This window comes from Choloepus didactylus, chromosome 21, assembly GCF_015220235.1.
Source record: "Choloepus didactylus isolate mChoDid1 chromosome 21, mChoDid1.pri, whole genome shotgun sequence".
Lineage (NCBI taxonomy): Eukaryota > Metazoa > Chordata > Mammalia > Pilosa > Megalonychidae > Choloepus > Choloepus didactylus.
The window spans coordinates 28,183,971-28,195,489 of record NC_051327.1 but is presented as its reverse complement, the minus strand read 5'-3'; the positions used below and the strand labels follow the sequence as shown (position 1 = coordinate 28,195,489).

At 70.2% G+C, this 11,519-nt stretch overlaps 2 protein-coding genes across 4 annotated transcripts; one reads left to right on the top strand and one right to left on the bottom strand.

Annotated features, from left to right (window-relative positions):
• Nucleotides 1–553: 553 nt before the first annotated feature.
• Nucleotides 554–7,001, top strand: CCDC154 (coiled-coil domain containing 154; the record flags this gene model as incomplete). The annotated part of the gene is made up of 16 exons (XM_037813782.1): nucleotides 554–858; nucleotides 944–1,133; nucleotides 1,303–1,349; nucleotides 1,566–1,661; nucleotides 1,994–2,117; nucleotides 3,185–3,286; nucleotides 3,480–3,608; nucleotides 3,729–3,841; nucleotides 4,124–4,199; nucleotides 4,291–4,428; nucleotides 5,154–5,273; nucleotides 5,357–5,433; nucleotides 5,853–5,970; nucleotides 6,305–6,391; nucleotides 6,618–6,784; nucleotides 6,857–7,001. Coding segments are annotated over 16 exons (2,016 nt in total), but the record flags the coding sequence as incomplete, so codon positions are not given.
• Nucleotides 6,357–10,538, bottom strand: PERCC1 (proline and glutamate rich with coiled coil 1). Of its 3 annotated transcripts, none has more exons than XM_037815462.1 (2): nucleotides 10,017–10,538; nucleotides 6,357–8,771 (listed from the first exon to the last, which is right to left on the bottom strand). In XM_037815462.1, exons 1-2 carry the CDS (start codon nucleotides 10,067–10,069, stop codon nucleotides 8,060–8,062), a joined length of 765 nt encoding a protein of 254 aa, XP_037671390.1. In that variant the 5' UTR covers nucleotides 10,070–10,538; the 3' UTR covers nucleotides 6,357–8,059. The 3 variants fall into 3 exon arrangements, with proteins under 3 accessions (XP_037671390.1, XP_037671389.1, XP_037671391.1); XM_037815461.1 differs by having other exon boundaries at nucleotides 10,021–10,538; XM_037815463.1 differs by lacking the exon at nucleotides 10,017–10,538 and adding an exon at nucleotides 9,295–9,496.
• Nucleotides 10,539–11,519: the final 981 nt, after the last annotated feature.

Below are 11,519 nucleotides of genomic sequence, written 5' to 3'. Positions count from 1 at the left end.
GTGAAACCAGCGCACCCCTGTGACGCGACCCCCAGGGTCACGGGCCCCGTGGACTCTTCCTGAAGTGGGCAGTTGGGGACCCTCGCAGGAGCAGTAGGGCTTGAGTTCCATCGGCAGTTGAGCCGTGAAGTCACAAGGTTCTGGTGAGGAAGATTCCAGAACAGCCCCTCCGCCCAGCTGCCTGCCTACCTGGGTATTCCCTGGGAAGGAGACCAGATGTGAGGGCATGAGCTTACCTTCGTCACCCGCCTGCTGCCCGGGGCCCAGAGCCCCTGCCTCCCTGAGCTGCCACCCACCCGCCCTGGGCCCTCCTGTTGGGGCCAAAGCCACAGGCGGGGGGCTGCTGGGGAGGCCGCGTCACGTGGGTCAGGGGCCACAGGGGCGTGCTGGGAGGAGCACACCTGGTTCGGGGGGGGGTTCCACGGTGGGGGTGGCCGGCTCATCTTCCCGGCCCCGGCGGCTTCACAGCCCAGTGCCCCGTCCCTGGGCAGGCCGCACGCATCCCTGAGCTGCGATGTGGGGAGGCTCTGAGGCCGCCGGCCCACTGAGATGACATCGGTTGTTACCATTGCCAGCTCCATTGTGGGTGGCTGTCGAGGAGCCGGGTGCACCGGGCTGCCTGCTTGCCGCTGAGCTGGCCGAGACCAGCGGCTCGTCCCTGTTAGGGGCGCCCCCCACTTCCCCGCCGAACACCATCGTCCTGGAGAACCTGGGTCTGCTCCTGTTGGAGGGTCTCGCCAGCCCCGAGCCCCTGAGTCCGGAGGGGCTCTCGGAGCGCTATGAGTCCAGCCGCCTGGCATTCTCCACCTCCATCCCTGAGCAGGACACCTCCAGGCGCTGGAAACAGCTGGAGCAGTGGTGAGCTCCGTGGGCGCAGGGAGGGCGGCCATAGCGTCGGGCACTCCCGGCACCGGCGCCACTTGGCCGTGTCCTTGCCCACCAGGGTGGCCGACCTGCAGGCTGAGGTGGCCTGTCTGCGCGGGCACGAGGACCGCTGCGAGCGGGCCATGCTGAGCCTGCTGCGGGAGCTGCTGCAGGTGCGGGCGCACGTGCAGGCGCAGGACTCGGAGCTGCGGCGGCTGCAGCAGGCCCTGCAGCAGGCCACGCACACCCCTGAGAAGGAGGCCTGCGAGGTGAGCCGGGGCCCCTCTCCCGGACCTCGCATCCTGAGCCCAGCTCACCCCTGCGGCCTGGAGGGCCCTGGCCCCACCGCTGGGCTCCCGCGGGGGCACCGTGGTGCAGGTGAGCCCATGGGCCCTGCGCGTGCAGTCTGGCAGGAACCCCTCACCCTTCTGCTCGCAGCTCACCAGCGCCCCGAACCAGAACCAGGTCCAGGCCCTGGAAAGAAGGTACCCGACTCTTGGGCGTGGGCTGGAGGGGCAGGGGAGTGTGGCCAGTCCTGGGGCCCATCCGGGGTCTGTGGTTTTGTGCCCCGGCCCCCTAGTTGCTTTGCTCAGGTGAGCAGCGCACACACGGGCTCCAGCTGGGAGCGTCCGGGTTGGGAGGTGCCTTGGCCGGGCCCGTGGGCGGGTGGGGGGCTCGCTGTAGCCGCCCCTGTGTGCCAGGCTGGTGGAGGTCCGAGAGGCGCTGACCCAGATCAGGAGGAAGCAGGCGCTGCAGGACTCGGAGCGCAGGAATGGCGGCCAGGAGGTGGACCTGAGGTGGGCCGTGCTCAGCCCTGCTGCCCCCCGCCCGCCCTGGGAGAGCCGCTGCGGCGGGAGGGGAGGGTCTCGGGCTCACCATGGCCCCTGTGGGGAAAGGAGATCTGAGTCGGGGGTCCTTCCCCTCCCTGTCCCCGTGGCCTTCTCCACCCTCGCCTCACTGTCTCAGGCTGGGGACAGCGGATCTGTCTCTGTGGACACTGGGAGTGGGGGGACGTGCACCCCTGCTCCAGCCGGTCGTCGGTCAGCCTGCGCGGCCCCAGCAGGCCCCTGCAGCTCCCGCCAGGCCCTCGGGCTGACCGGGTGGGTGAGAGCCGCTGCGCGGCCCCCAGGTTGGCCAAGGTGACGGGGAGGCTGAAGCAGGAGGCGCAGGAGAGAGAGGAGGCCTGTGGCGCCCTGCGGAAGGGCCAGGAGGAGACCAGCCACAGGGTGGACGTCGAGGTGGCCAAGCTGCAGGTACTGGCTGGGGCCGGGGCTGGGGCAGGCCGCAAGCCCAGCTGCCCAGAGGGGTGCCAGCTGGGGGTCCTGGACACCCCCACCCCGGGTCCTCGGCACCCCACTTTCTCTGAGTTTTCCTTTGGTTCCTCCCGCATGATCGGACCTGGGGGCCACCGTGGAGACCCGTGCTGTGCAGGGCTGTGGCCGCAGGGGCCCCAATGGTTTCAGACGTCACACTCAGTTCCTTGGAGGCACGAGCCACAGTTAAAGGCTCCGGGGCCGCATGCGGCTACCTGTCTGGGCCGCGCAGCCACCCCACCTGCTGCCACAGTCTCTCCTTCCCCGTGTCACAGCAAAACCGAGAAATAGAACCTGGCAGCCCCCTGGGTCCCCTGCCCGAGACAGAAACGTGCCTCACTGCCTTGCAGGAGGCGTGTCCCCCTGGGGACTCGGTGGGGCCCCTTGCCCAGCAGCTGCAAGCTCCTCTCCTGCCTGGGACTTACTGGGGCCTCCACTGTGGGGGTCAGCGGGGGCTGGGGCGGGACGCAGAGACGGAGGCCGGCGGCGGGACGCGCCCCAGCTGCTGCCCGGAAGCGGTGGTGTTCTGCTCCTCTGCCCTTTGGGGAATGGGGTCCTGGCTCTGTCGGGGCACCAGCCTGCCTCCCGGGCTTTGCCGAGGGTTCCCTGACGTGTGGTGCCAGGGGCCCCCCGCTCACCCCGAGTGTTGGGGAGCGGAGTGTTCTCTAGGGCTGGGGTCAGCCAACGACAGCCCCCGGGCCAGGCCGGCAGCTTTGGTAAATGAAGCGTCACCGGCACAAGGCCACGCCTGGGGCTGCTTTCACGCCACAACTGCAGGGCCGGACGGGTGCCGCCGCGTCTGTGTGCCCGCAGAGCCGGGACAGTCACACTCGGGCCCTTTGCGGTCTGCTGACCCCTGACCTGGGGCACGAGCTGGTGCTCCCGTGTTTCCGGCCGTGGGTGGATGGTGGGCAGCCGGTGGGCTGGTGGGCGCCGGGCTCTGCGTCCAGCCACTGGGCACCAGGGACACGCACAGGAGGCCCCAGTGACGCCGTGGCCCCGCCCAGGCCCAGGTGGCCCAGCTCGGCGAGGAGATGAGCCTGCGCTTCCTCAAGAGAGAGGCCAAGCTGTGCAGCTTCCTGCAGAAGAGCTTCCTCGCCATCGAGAAGGTGGGCAGCCGGCTGGGATGGGGCCGGGCTCGGGGCCACGGGGGGTGGGTCGGTCTGCAGGCCGCACAGGCGCCGCTGCCCTGCTCCCCACCGCACACGCCTGGGGCGGCCTTTCCAGGGCAGAGAGGCCGGAAGCCAGCAGCACGGCCCTCCAGGACCCCCGGCTCAGGCAGGGGGCGGGGGTCTCCCACAGAAAACGCAGGCCTCCGAGAGCAGCCGGGCCCAGGCGGAGGGCAGCCTGTGGGAGGAGCTGGAGAGCAGGTGGCGGAGGCTCCAGGAGCAGAACGAGGAGCACATGCGGGGTCTGCGGGGGCAGCGGGAGGTCAGTGGGCCTGACCGGGCTGGGGGCGGGGGTCTGGGTGGGCTCCGGCTGGGGTCACGTGGGGCTGGGTGGCAGCTGCGGGGGGTCTGGGCGGTGGACTCAGAGTGGCCCTGCCAGCAGCAGGAGGAGTCGCAGCTGCTGCAGCAGTGCCGGGGCCTGGAGCAGGCCATGGTCCGGCTCACCGAGTTCGTGCGGCAGAACCAGTTGTCACTGACCCGTGTCCTGCAGGCCTGGTGGGTGCTGACAGGTGGCAGGGCCCTCGGGGACCCCCAGGAGTGGGCCAGGAGAGGGAGCTGCCCTTGCCGTGCCACCCTGAGTGGAACTCTTGGTCCTGGGGGTGCCGGGGTGGGTCGAGTGTACCCTCTGGGGGGTGGGGGGAGGTTGCTGTGTCCCTAGCCCAGCCCCCACCCCAGGGAACCTAGCGGCAGCCACTCAGGGTCCCGGCGGAGGCTTGGTGGGGCCAGGAGGATGCTGTGGCCCCACTGAGGGACAGGCTCGGTGGCCCCCGTCCCCAGCAATGCCACGGGAAACCTGGAGAAGAGCCGGGCCGGCGAGCTGGCCCAGCAGGAGACGCACAGCGCACTGGCGGTGGTAAGGGCCGACCGGCGGGGGCTGCTGGGCATCCCCAGCCCCGCGTCTTCGGCACCCACAGGCCCGGGGCCCCCTGCCATCCCACCCACAGCTCCAGGAGAAGAGCCAGGCCCTGGAGGCGTCGGTGGCAGAGCTGGGCCTGCAGGTGAAGGGCCTCAGCAAGCACTTCCTGGCCCTCAGCTGGAAGCTGGACCTGCAGGAGCAGACCCTGAGCCTGAGGCTGTCTGAGGTGGGCCTGGCTGGCGAGGAGGGGCGGCCCCGGAGGGACCCCAGGCCCCCGCGCCACCCCGCGGTTGTCCACGAGGCCCGGGGGTCCAGTCCCGGAGACCCTCTGTGCAGCCCCTGACAGCAGCCTTGGCCGGTCAGCCGCTGACATGGGGCCAGGGGCTGCTGCCAGTGGGGGCCGCTCGGGGCCCTGCCGCGGTAGCCCCCGGTCACTTCTCTCTCCACACGTCTGCGTCTTCGAGGTACTGCACATGAGTGCAATCACACGGTGTCTGTCCCCTTACATCTGGCTTGCTTCATGCAACGTCGTCTCAGAGGCTCCCGTGGGCTGTGGCGGGGGCAGGACATCCTGCCTGTCTGTGGCTGCGTCATGTTCTGTGGAGCGGACGGGCCTCTTTACTTTATCTGTTTCTCTGGGTGGGGACACTTGGGTTGTTTTTCCCCCTGGCTCTTGTGCATGATTCGGCCGTGTGGTTTGTGGGGCGCAGCCGGGAGAGCCCCTAGTTGCTGCTGACCCACGCACTCCAAGCTGTGTTTGCTTTTTCTCTGTCCCTGCCCTTGCCGGGAGGCACAGGGGCTGACGAGGAGGAGCCGCGGCTCTGCCAAGCCTGGGGGCCCTGGGGGACCAGGGGCTGTGTGCTTGCTCCGAGGCACCCGGGCAGCCCTGACCTCCGGCTGGGGTCCTCTCCCTCCCCACCGCGGCCCCTTCACTGGGGGTGTCTGGCCCAGGTGAAGCGTGACCAGGAAGGCACCAAGAGGAGATCCCTGGAGGACTTGGCTCAGTGGCGGAAGGAGGCCGAGGTGCACCTGAGGGAGGTGCGCGAGAAGGTGGACGGCCTCCCCAGGCAGGTGGGTGAGGAGCTGCAAGCACGGGGGCTGGGACGCCGGCCCACCCCCTGCCCACCCCCCACCCACCCTGGGCCCTGTTCCAGATCGAGAGCATCTCCGACAGGTGCATCCTGCACAAGAGCGACTCAGACCTGAAGATCTCGGCTGAGGGCAAAGCCAGGTGAGGGCAAAGCCAGGTGAAGGCAGACGCCACCCAGGGCTCCGGAAGCCCCCGTCACACAAGGGCCGTGCTGGCTCACCCCGGGGCCAGGGGGTCCTCAAGGGCCAGGTCCCAGGAGGGTCTGTGGCTGCTCACACCAGGGGCCCTCCCAGCCCTGTTGCCCCCAGCCCCATCCCCCCCAGCCTGTCCCCCCAGCCCGTCCCCTGCCAGCCCGTCCCCTGCCAGCGCTGGGCCTGGCCTCCCTCCAGAGCCTTCTGTCGTCCCTCTGGGGGCCACTGGAGGGGGTTTGGGTTGAGCCCCCCGCACTCCGCCTGGGCCCCTGAGCCCTGGATCTCTGCCTGGCCCCGGGCCTCCTCTCCCTATGCCGCCTGGGGCTGGGCATCACGGCCGACCCTGGGTGCCGCCCGGCCTCTGCACAGGGCGTTTGCGGTCGGGGCGCTGCGGCAGGAGCTGGCCGCCGTGCTGTTGTCCCTGCAGCACCTCAAGGAGGACAACCCCAGCCGGAAGGTGGCCGAGATCCAGGGCCGGCTGACCACGGTGGGCCCAGGCCCGGGGCCCCTGCACCCCACAGCTGCAGCCACCAGGGTGGGGGCAGCCCGAGTGGGACCCCTCAACCCTGGCTCCTCGGGTCCAGAACAGCCAGCCGAGGGGTGTGTCCCAGCCCTCAGCCCCTCGGGGGACACGGAGCTTTGCAGGGTGGCAGCCGAGTGGCCCTGATGATTCTGCTGGGACCACCTGGTGGGCAAGGGCCCACATTCCAGGGCCAAGCTTGGGCCCACACCCTGGAGGGGTGGCACTGGGGGGCCGTGTCCCCATCCTGGATGGGGGAGCCTGTGGGCCAGCCGACACGCTGCACCCCGGCTGCATTTAGTTTCAGAACCAGCTGATGAAGTTGGAAAACAGCCTCCAGGACAACAGAACCATCCAGAACCTCAAGTTTAATACAGAAGCCAAGCAGGTGACAGGGGCCCGGCGGGACCGCTCTCCGTCCCAGCCCCCGTGCCTAGCACCCCGCCTGTCCGTCCGTCTGTCTGTGGGGCGGCGCTGCTCCTCGGGGCACTGCCATTTGCCCGCAGACAAGGGCTCGGCCCCGGCTCATGGGGCAGGGAAGCCTCTGGGTGACCTGGGGTTCCTGCAGCCCCTTCTCCGGCCCGGCCCCCCAGTAACGCCAGGTGCCCCCGCAGCGGGCGGAGGAGATGGCCTCGCTGCGGCTGTGGTGCGAGGAGGGGCCCCAGGTGCCAGGCAGCAGGAGGGGGCCCGTGGCGCGTGGGCAGCGGCGCTGCTTTGTCAAGGATGTGGCGCCCGGCGAGGAAGCCCCCGTGAACCGCTGGGGCATGTACCAGGCCGCCAGGTGGGCGCCCGGGCCTCGCGGGCGAGCGCGGGGCAGTGGGGGCCCGGGGCTGAGCCAGCTGTGTCCTGGCAGGTGGTTGCACTGGAAGGCGGCCCTCATGGGCCTGACGCCGAAGCGGAGGCCGAGAGCCCCCCGGGAGAAGCCCCCCGGCCTGGAGCCTGCCCCCCGGCTGGCAGCCCTGCCCCAGTCCCAGAAATAAACGCGGCTGAGTTTTGGATGCGTTAGAGTCCTCCCTGTCCCCCATCTCACGCTCCCGTGGCGCCTGGGGTGCGGTGGGGTGACGTGGTTGGGGGGGACCCAGGTGGGGGTGGGGTGACGGGGTCAGAATCACCCAGCTGCAGTGATCCCAGGGGCCACGGGGAGCCTGGCCCAGTGGGCCTCATGGGATGGGGTGCAGAGTGAGCCCCTTGGCCCCCAGCCCCTGGCCCCTCCGGCACCAGGCTCACCTGGTGAGGCCCCCCAGCTCCAGAGCCAAAGGAGAAGGGGCCTCAGCTGGGAGCTGTGGGGGCCCCGGGTCTGGGTCTGCCAGGGCTCTGTGGGGTGTCCCCATGTATGTGGTGAGACGCGGCAGCTGCGGGCCAGCGGGTGGGCTTGACCCTCTTGGACCCCTGGCCCCTGCCCCAGCCGGGCCCTATAGGCCCCACCAGGCCGCTCAGAGGAAGTGAGGTTCTCCACTGCTAATCCCGGGCAAGCAGGGTGTGTTTGCTCATTTCGCCGGCGCTGCCCGTCTCTCCACCCCCTCGGAGGAACCCTCGGCCCATCCCTGGCTGTGGGAGGGGCCTTCTGGGACCCCGGATCAGGGAGCCAGAGGTAGGCCCTGGCCTGATAGCAGCTCCGTCCCGGCCTCCCCTTGATGACTTCCAATCTCGGTGGCTGCCCTGGGGGGAAAACGTCCCCCACCCCTGGAAAGGGCCGAGTGCAGGCCCCTGCCCAGCCATCCCCCCAACGCTTCCCGTCCCCGGCGGTGAGGTCTGTGGGGCCGAGGGCTGGCAGGGGCCACCTCTGGGTGCCTGGACTTGCAGCCTCAGTGGTGGCAGCTCCGTGACGTGCTCGGCTGAGCCCAGGAGCCAGCTGCCTCGGGGAGTCTGTCCTGCAGGTGATGGGCTGGGGTCGAGGGGGCTCGGGGCACCTCGCATGAGGGCACCAAGCAGAGTGCCCTAGGCCTCGGCCAGCTGGCCCACCTCCAGGGCCCGGCCGGCCGAGTCGGGGCCACCCGCCCGGACCCCCTCCCCCGGCAGCTCGTGGCCGGCCTCTGCCGTCCAGTTGGCCAGCAGGTCACTGAAGTCGGGGGGGCCCAGGCAGCAGGCCCAGGGCGCTGGGGGCTGGCTCCTTCCAGAAGGACGCGGGCAGCCGCCTCTGCGCCATGGGGGTGAGGTGGCCGTACTTGCGCTCGAGCCTCAGCCTGCGGCCGGCCGGCACCCCCAGCCCCGCATACTGCCGCAGCCCAAACTCGAAGAGCTCGGCCAGGGGCCCCAGCAGCTGCCCCCCGTCCCCTCCGTGGCCCTGCCTGTGCGCCTGTCCCGTGGGGGGCCTGGGCACGTTGGTGGTCTCAGCGTCGTTGGGGGCCCCGCCCTGGGCCAGGCACAGCGGGTCAGCGTCCTGTGGCCCCCGGGGGGAGCTGCCCGCAGGGCGGCCGGCCACATGGATGTCACAGGTGTCTGGGAACTGGCTCCTGTCCCTGCAGCCGAAGTACCTCTGGATGTCACCACTGATGAGCTCGGAGAACCGCAGCAGCTGCAGCGTCATCTCGGGCCCACTTGGACCCTGGGTGGTGGCCGTGGGGGCCGGGCTGCAGCCCCCCAGCCCCTCACCCCCCAGCTCCTCCTCCTCCTCCTCCTCCTCCTCCTCGTCCTCCTCAGAGGTCTCTGGGGGCTCTGGGTCTGCGGGCAGGAGGGGCTGGTGGAGAGGCAGGGGCAGCCGGAAGGCACAGCGCGTCCACGTCAGCCCCGCAGCCATCTCCTCACCGTCCGGGGACAGCGGGTGCCACCTGGCAGGAGGGAGGTGGAGAGGGAGCGGGTTACCAGCTGGTCTGGGCGAGGCCTCGTCACCGTGCAATTCCCTGGCTGGGTGGGGGCCTTCTCTGCCCACTGGACTCCTCCAGGAAGGCCCCCTGGGTTTCCTCCTGCCCCTCCCCTGGAGCAGCCCTGCAGACATGGTTGGATTTGTGGGGCCGTTTGCATTTGACGGATCTGCTCGGGGAGGCCCGAGTGCAAGCAGGGGCAAGCAGGAGAGAGGCCAGGCCCCGTGGGAAGGTGGGGAGGGCTGGGCGGGTCTGCGTCCGTCCTGTAGGGTGGGTGGTCAGTGGGTAGGGTGGGATGGCGCTGACAGGACATAACGGAGAAAGGAGCTGGTGCACCTAGGGCAGGTTGCTACCGTGTGGGGCGGGTGGGGGTTACAGAGCCGGGAGAGGAGTCACGGGGGCTTGGTCCTCCCCAACCAGGGGGCTGCCGGGAGCAGCAGGGCGGTGGGAAGGCCTGGGTTGGGGTGTGAGTGGGTCTGGGGGGCCTCACCCCAGGCCGTGGTTGCTGTGGCGTCAGAAGCCGCGGGCTTGATGGTTCTGACATGGCCTGCTAAGGGGCGTCTGCCTGGACGCTGGGCACGGCGAGACCCCTGCACCCCACATCCACCCCAGCGTCCTCTCTCTGAAGTGGGGGGTGGAGGTGGTCAGAGGGAGAAGATGCCCGGCTTGTGGCACTGGCGGAGGCAGGGGGCAAAGGAAGAGGGTGACCGGGGCTGGGCCAGGCTCTCGGTGACCCAGGCAGGAGCAGGAGCTGCGGCGACCGACGGGCACAGGGGCCATTACCTCGGGTCAGAGCTGCTCGGGGGGGCTCCCACCCTCCCCCCAGTGTCCTGTGGCCCTAGCCTTGCACCCTGGGGTTGAGTGCTCTGGGGGAGCCGAGCCTTGTACGCCCTCCCCTGCCAGACCCTACTTGGCCCCGACACCGTGCACCCCCAGTCCTGGGCCGGCCGAGAGCGTGTGCAGGTGGGGGGTGGTTCCTGGCAGACCACCAGGAGGACAGGCTCACGGTCCCTGTGCTCACCGGGCCCCTGCCCACTGCCCAGCCTGGCCTCACCGGGACCCCCAGCCCAGCCCTCACCCAGGACCCCCCAGGCCCCTCAGCTGACTCTCACCTGGGACCCCCAGCCCCCTCACCTGGGAGCCCCCAGCCCCCTCACCCGGCACCCCCCAGCCCCCTCCTGGCCCTCACCTGGGACCCCCCAGCCCCCTCACCTGCCTGAGCTGCAACCTCTGCTCGGCAGCCGTCCCCACCTGGTCTCTGGCATTTATAGCTGGGCTCCGGCAGGCCGCCCGGGGCTGGCAAATACTGGCTGGCGGCATTGTCGTCGCAGACTGGACAAACACGGCCGTTTGCTCTGGCGCCTGGCAACGAGGGCCCGGGGGGGGACCCCACAGCTCGGCCGCCCGCACCGCCGCCTGCCCGGGGACCGTGGAGTGTTTGCCGCCCGCGCAGCTGGCCTGGGCCCCCGGGCCGAGCGCCCTTATCTCTGCTGCCCGCGGGGCCGCGCCGAGCCTTGTCAAATAGGCGGAAAATTAAATTTCATGCGATTTTGACTTCTGGAGTAGCCTTCTCCAGAGGACATCCTGCTTCTCCAGGCGCTGGGTAAACAGTGCTCCGGTGTCGCCGGCTTGAGCCCCTTCCAGCCCCTCGCGGCTATGACCGAGACCCCAGGCCGGCTCACAGATGCCCCGTGTCCCATTTGTCCCTTCCTGCCACCGACCCCTCTGCTTCCACCCCGGCTCTGTCCCGGGCGGGGCTGACACGGCCCCTCCTGGCCTGGGTCACGACCCACCCACCAGCAGGACCCCCTTGCAGGGCCTGTGCCGTCTCCCCAGCCCCCCAGCCCCTGGGGGCCCCCAGCCAGCCTGTGCCTTCTGCATGTGACCCAGGCCCCACCCTGTCGTCCCCCAGACCCGGTGGCCACTGAGCACCTTGTCCCAACCTGGAGCAGCCCAAGGGCACCAGCTGGGGGAGCCCCTGGGCCCCATCTGCCGTCACCCCTCGGGAATGGGCTCTCACAGGGCAAAGCCTCTCGCAGCCTGGCGGCCCCAAGCCCCCCAGCCTTGGGACACTGTCCCCTCCAGGCTGGGGGCTCCAGGCTCAACCTCCCTCCAACGGGGTCCTGGCGACCCTTCCCCGAGCCAGTGGCACCTGGTTACGTGTGGGGTTTGGACACACACCTGGCCCTTCCCTGCAAGTGGGGTTCACTGGGCAGACCTGCCCCCCAGGGTGCTGCGAGTCCTTTTCAGGCCCCTGGAGGGGAGGGGGTCCTGGGCCTCGGAGGGGGGGTGGGAAAATGGGAAACAGCCCCACAAACAAGGCCTGAGGGCCAGTGGCGTGCCCAATGTCTGTGTCGAGGTGGCCTGTGGCTGGTCCAGACAGCCGGGCAGCGAGAGGCAGGGTCCCAGGGAGGGGCTGCAGGGAGCACAGATGGCATCGGGGACGCATGACGTGCCACTGCGTCGGATGCGACTCACCTTACAGCCCTTGGCAAATGGGGGGCCCAGGCCATGTCCCGAATGAGGGCCTAAGGGGCCCTGGGACGCTGCAGGCCTGGGGCCCAGAGCTGGACGCCGGGGCTGGTGCCGTGGGCAGGGGGCCCTTCCTGGGCTCCTGGGTGGGGGGCTGCAGCCTCGGGGCCTCCGAGGGTCCAGGCCAGCCTCTGATCTGGGGGGAGCCACGCTCAGAGAGACGGAGAGATGTGGGGTCTGGGG

Excerpts from the sequence above, each read along its gene's own strand:
- PERCC1 (XM_037815461.1), bottom strand. The coding sequence starts at position 10,124 with ATGCCGCCAGCCAGTATTTGCCAGCCCCGGGCGGCCTGCCGGAGCCCA. Across the intron at positions 8,772-10,020 it reads GAGCAGAGGTTGCAGCTCAG|GTGGCACCCGCTGTCCCCGG; the intron begins GCAGGTGAGGGG and ends CCCTCCTGCCAG.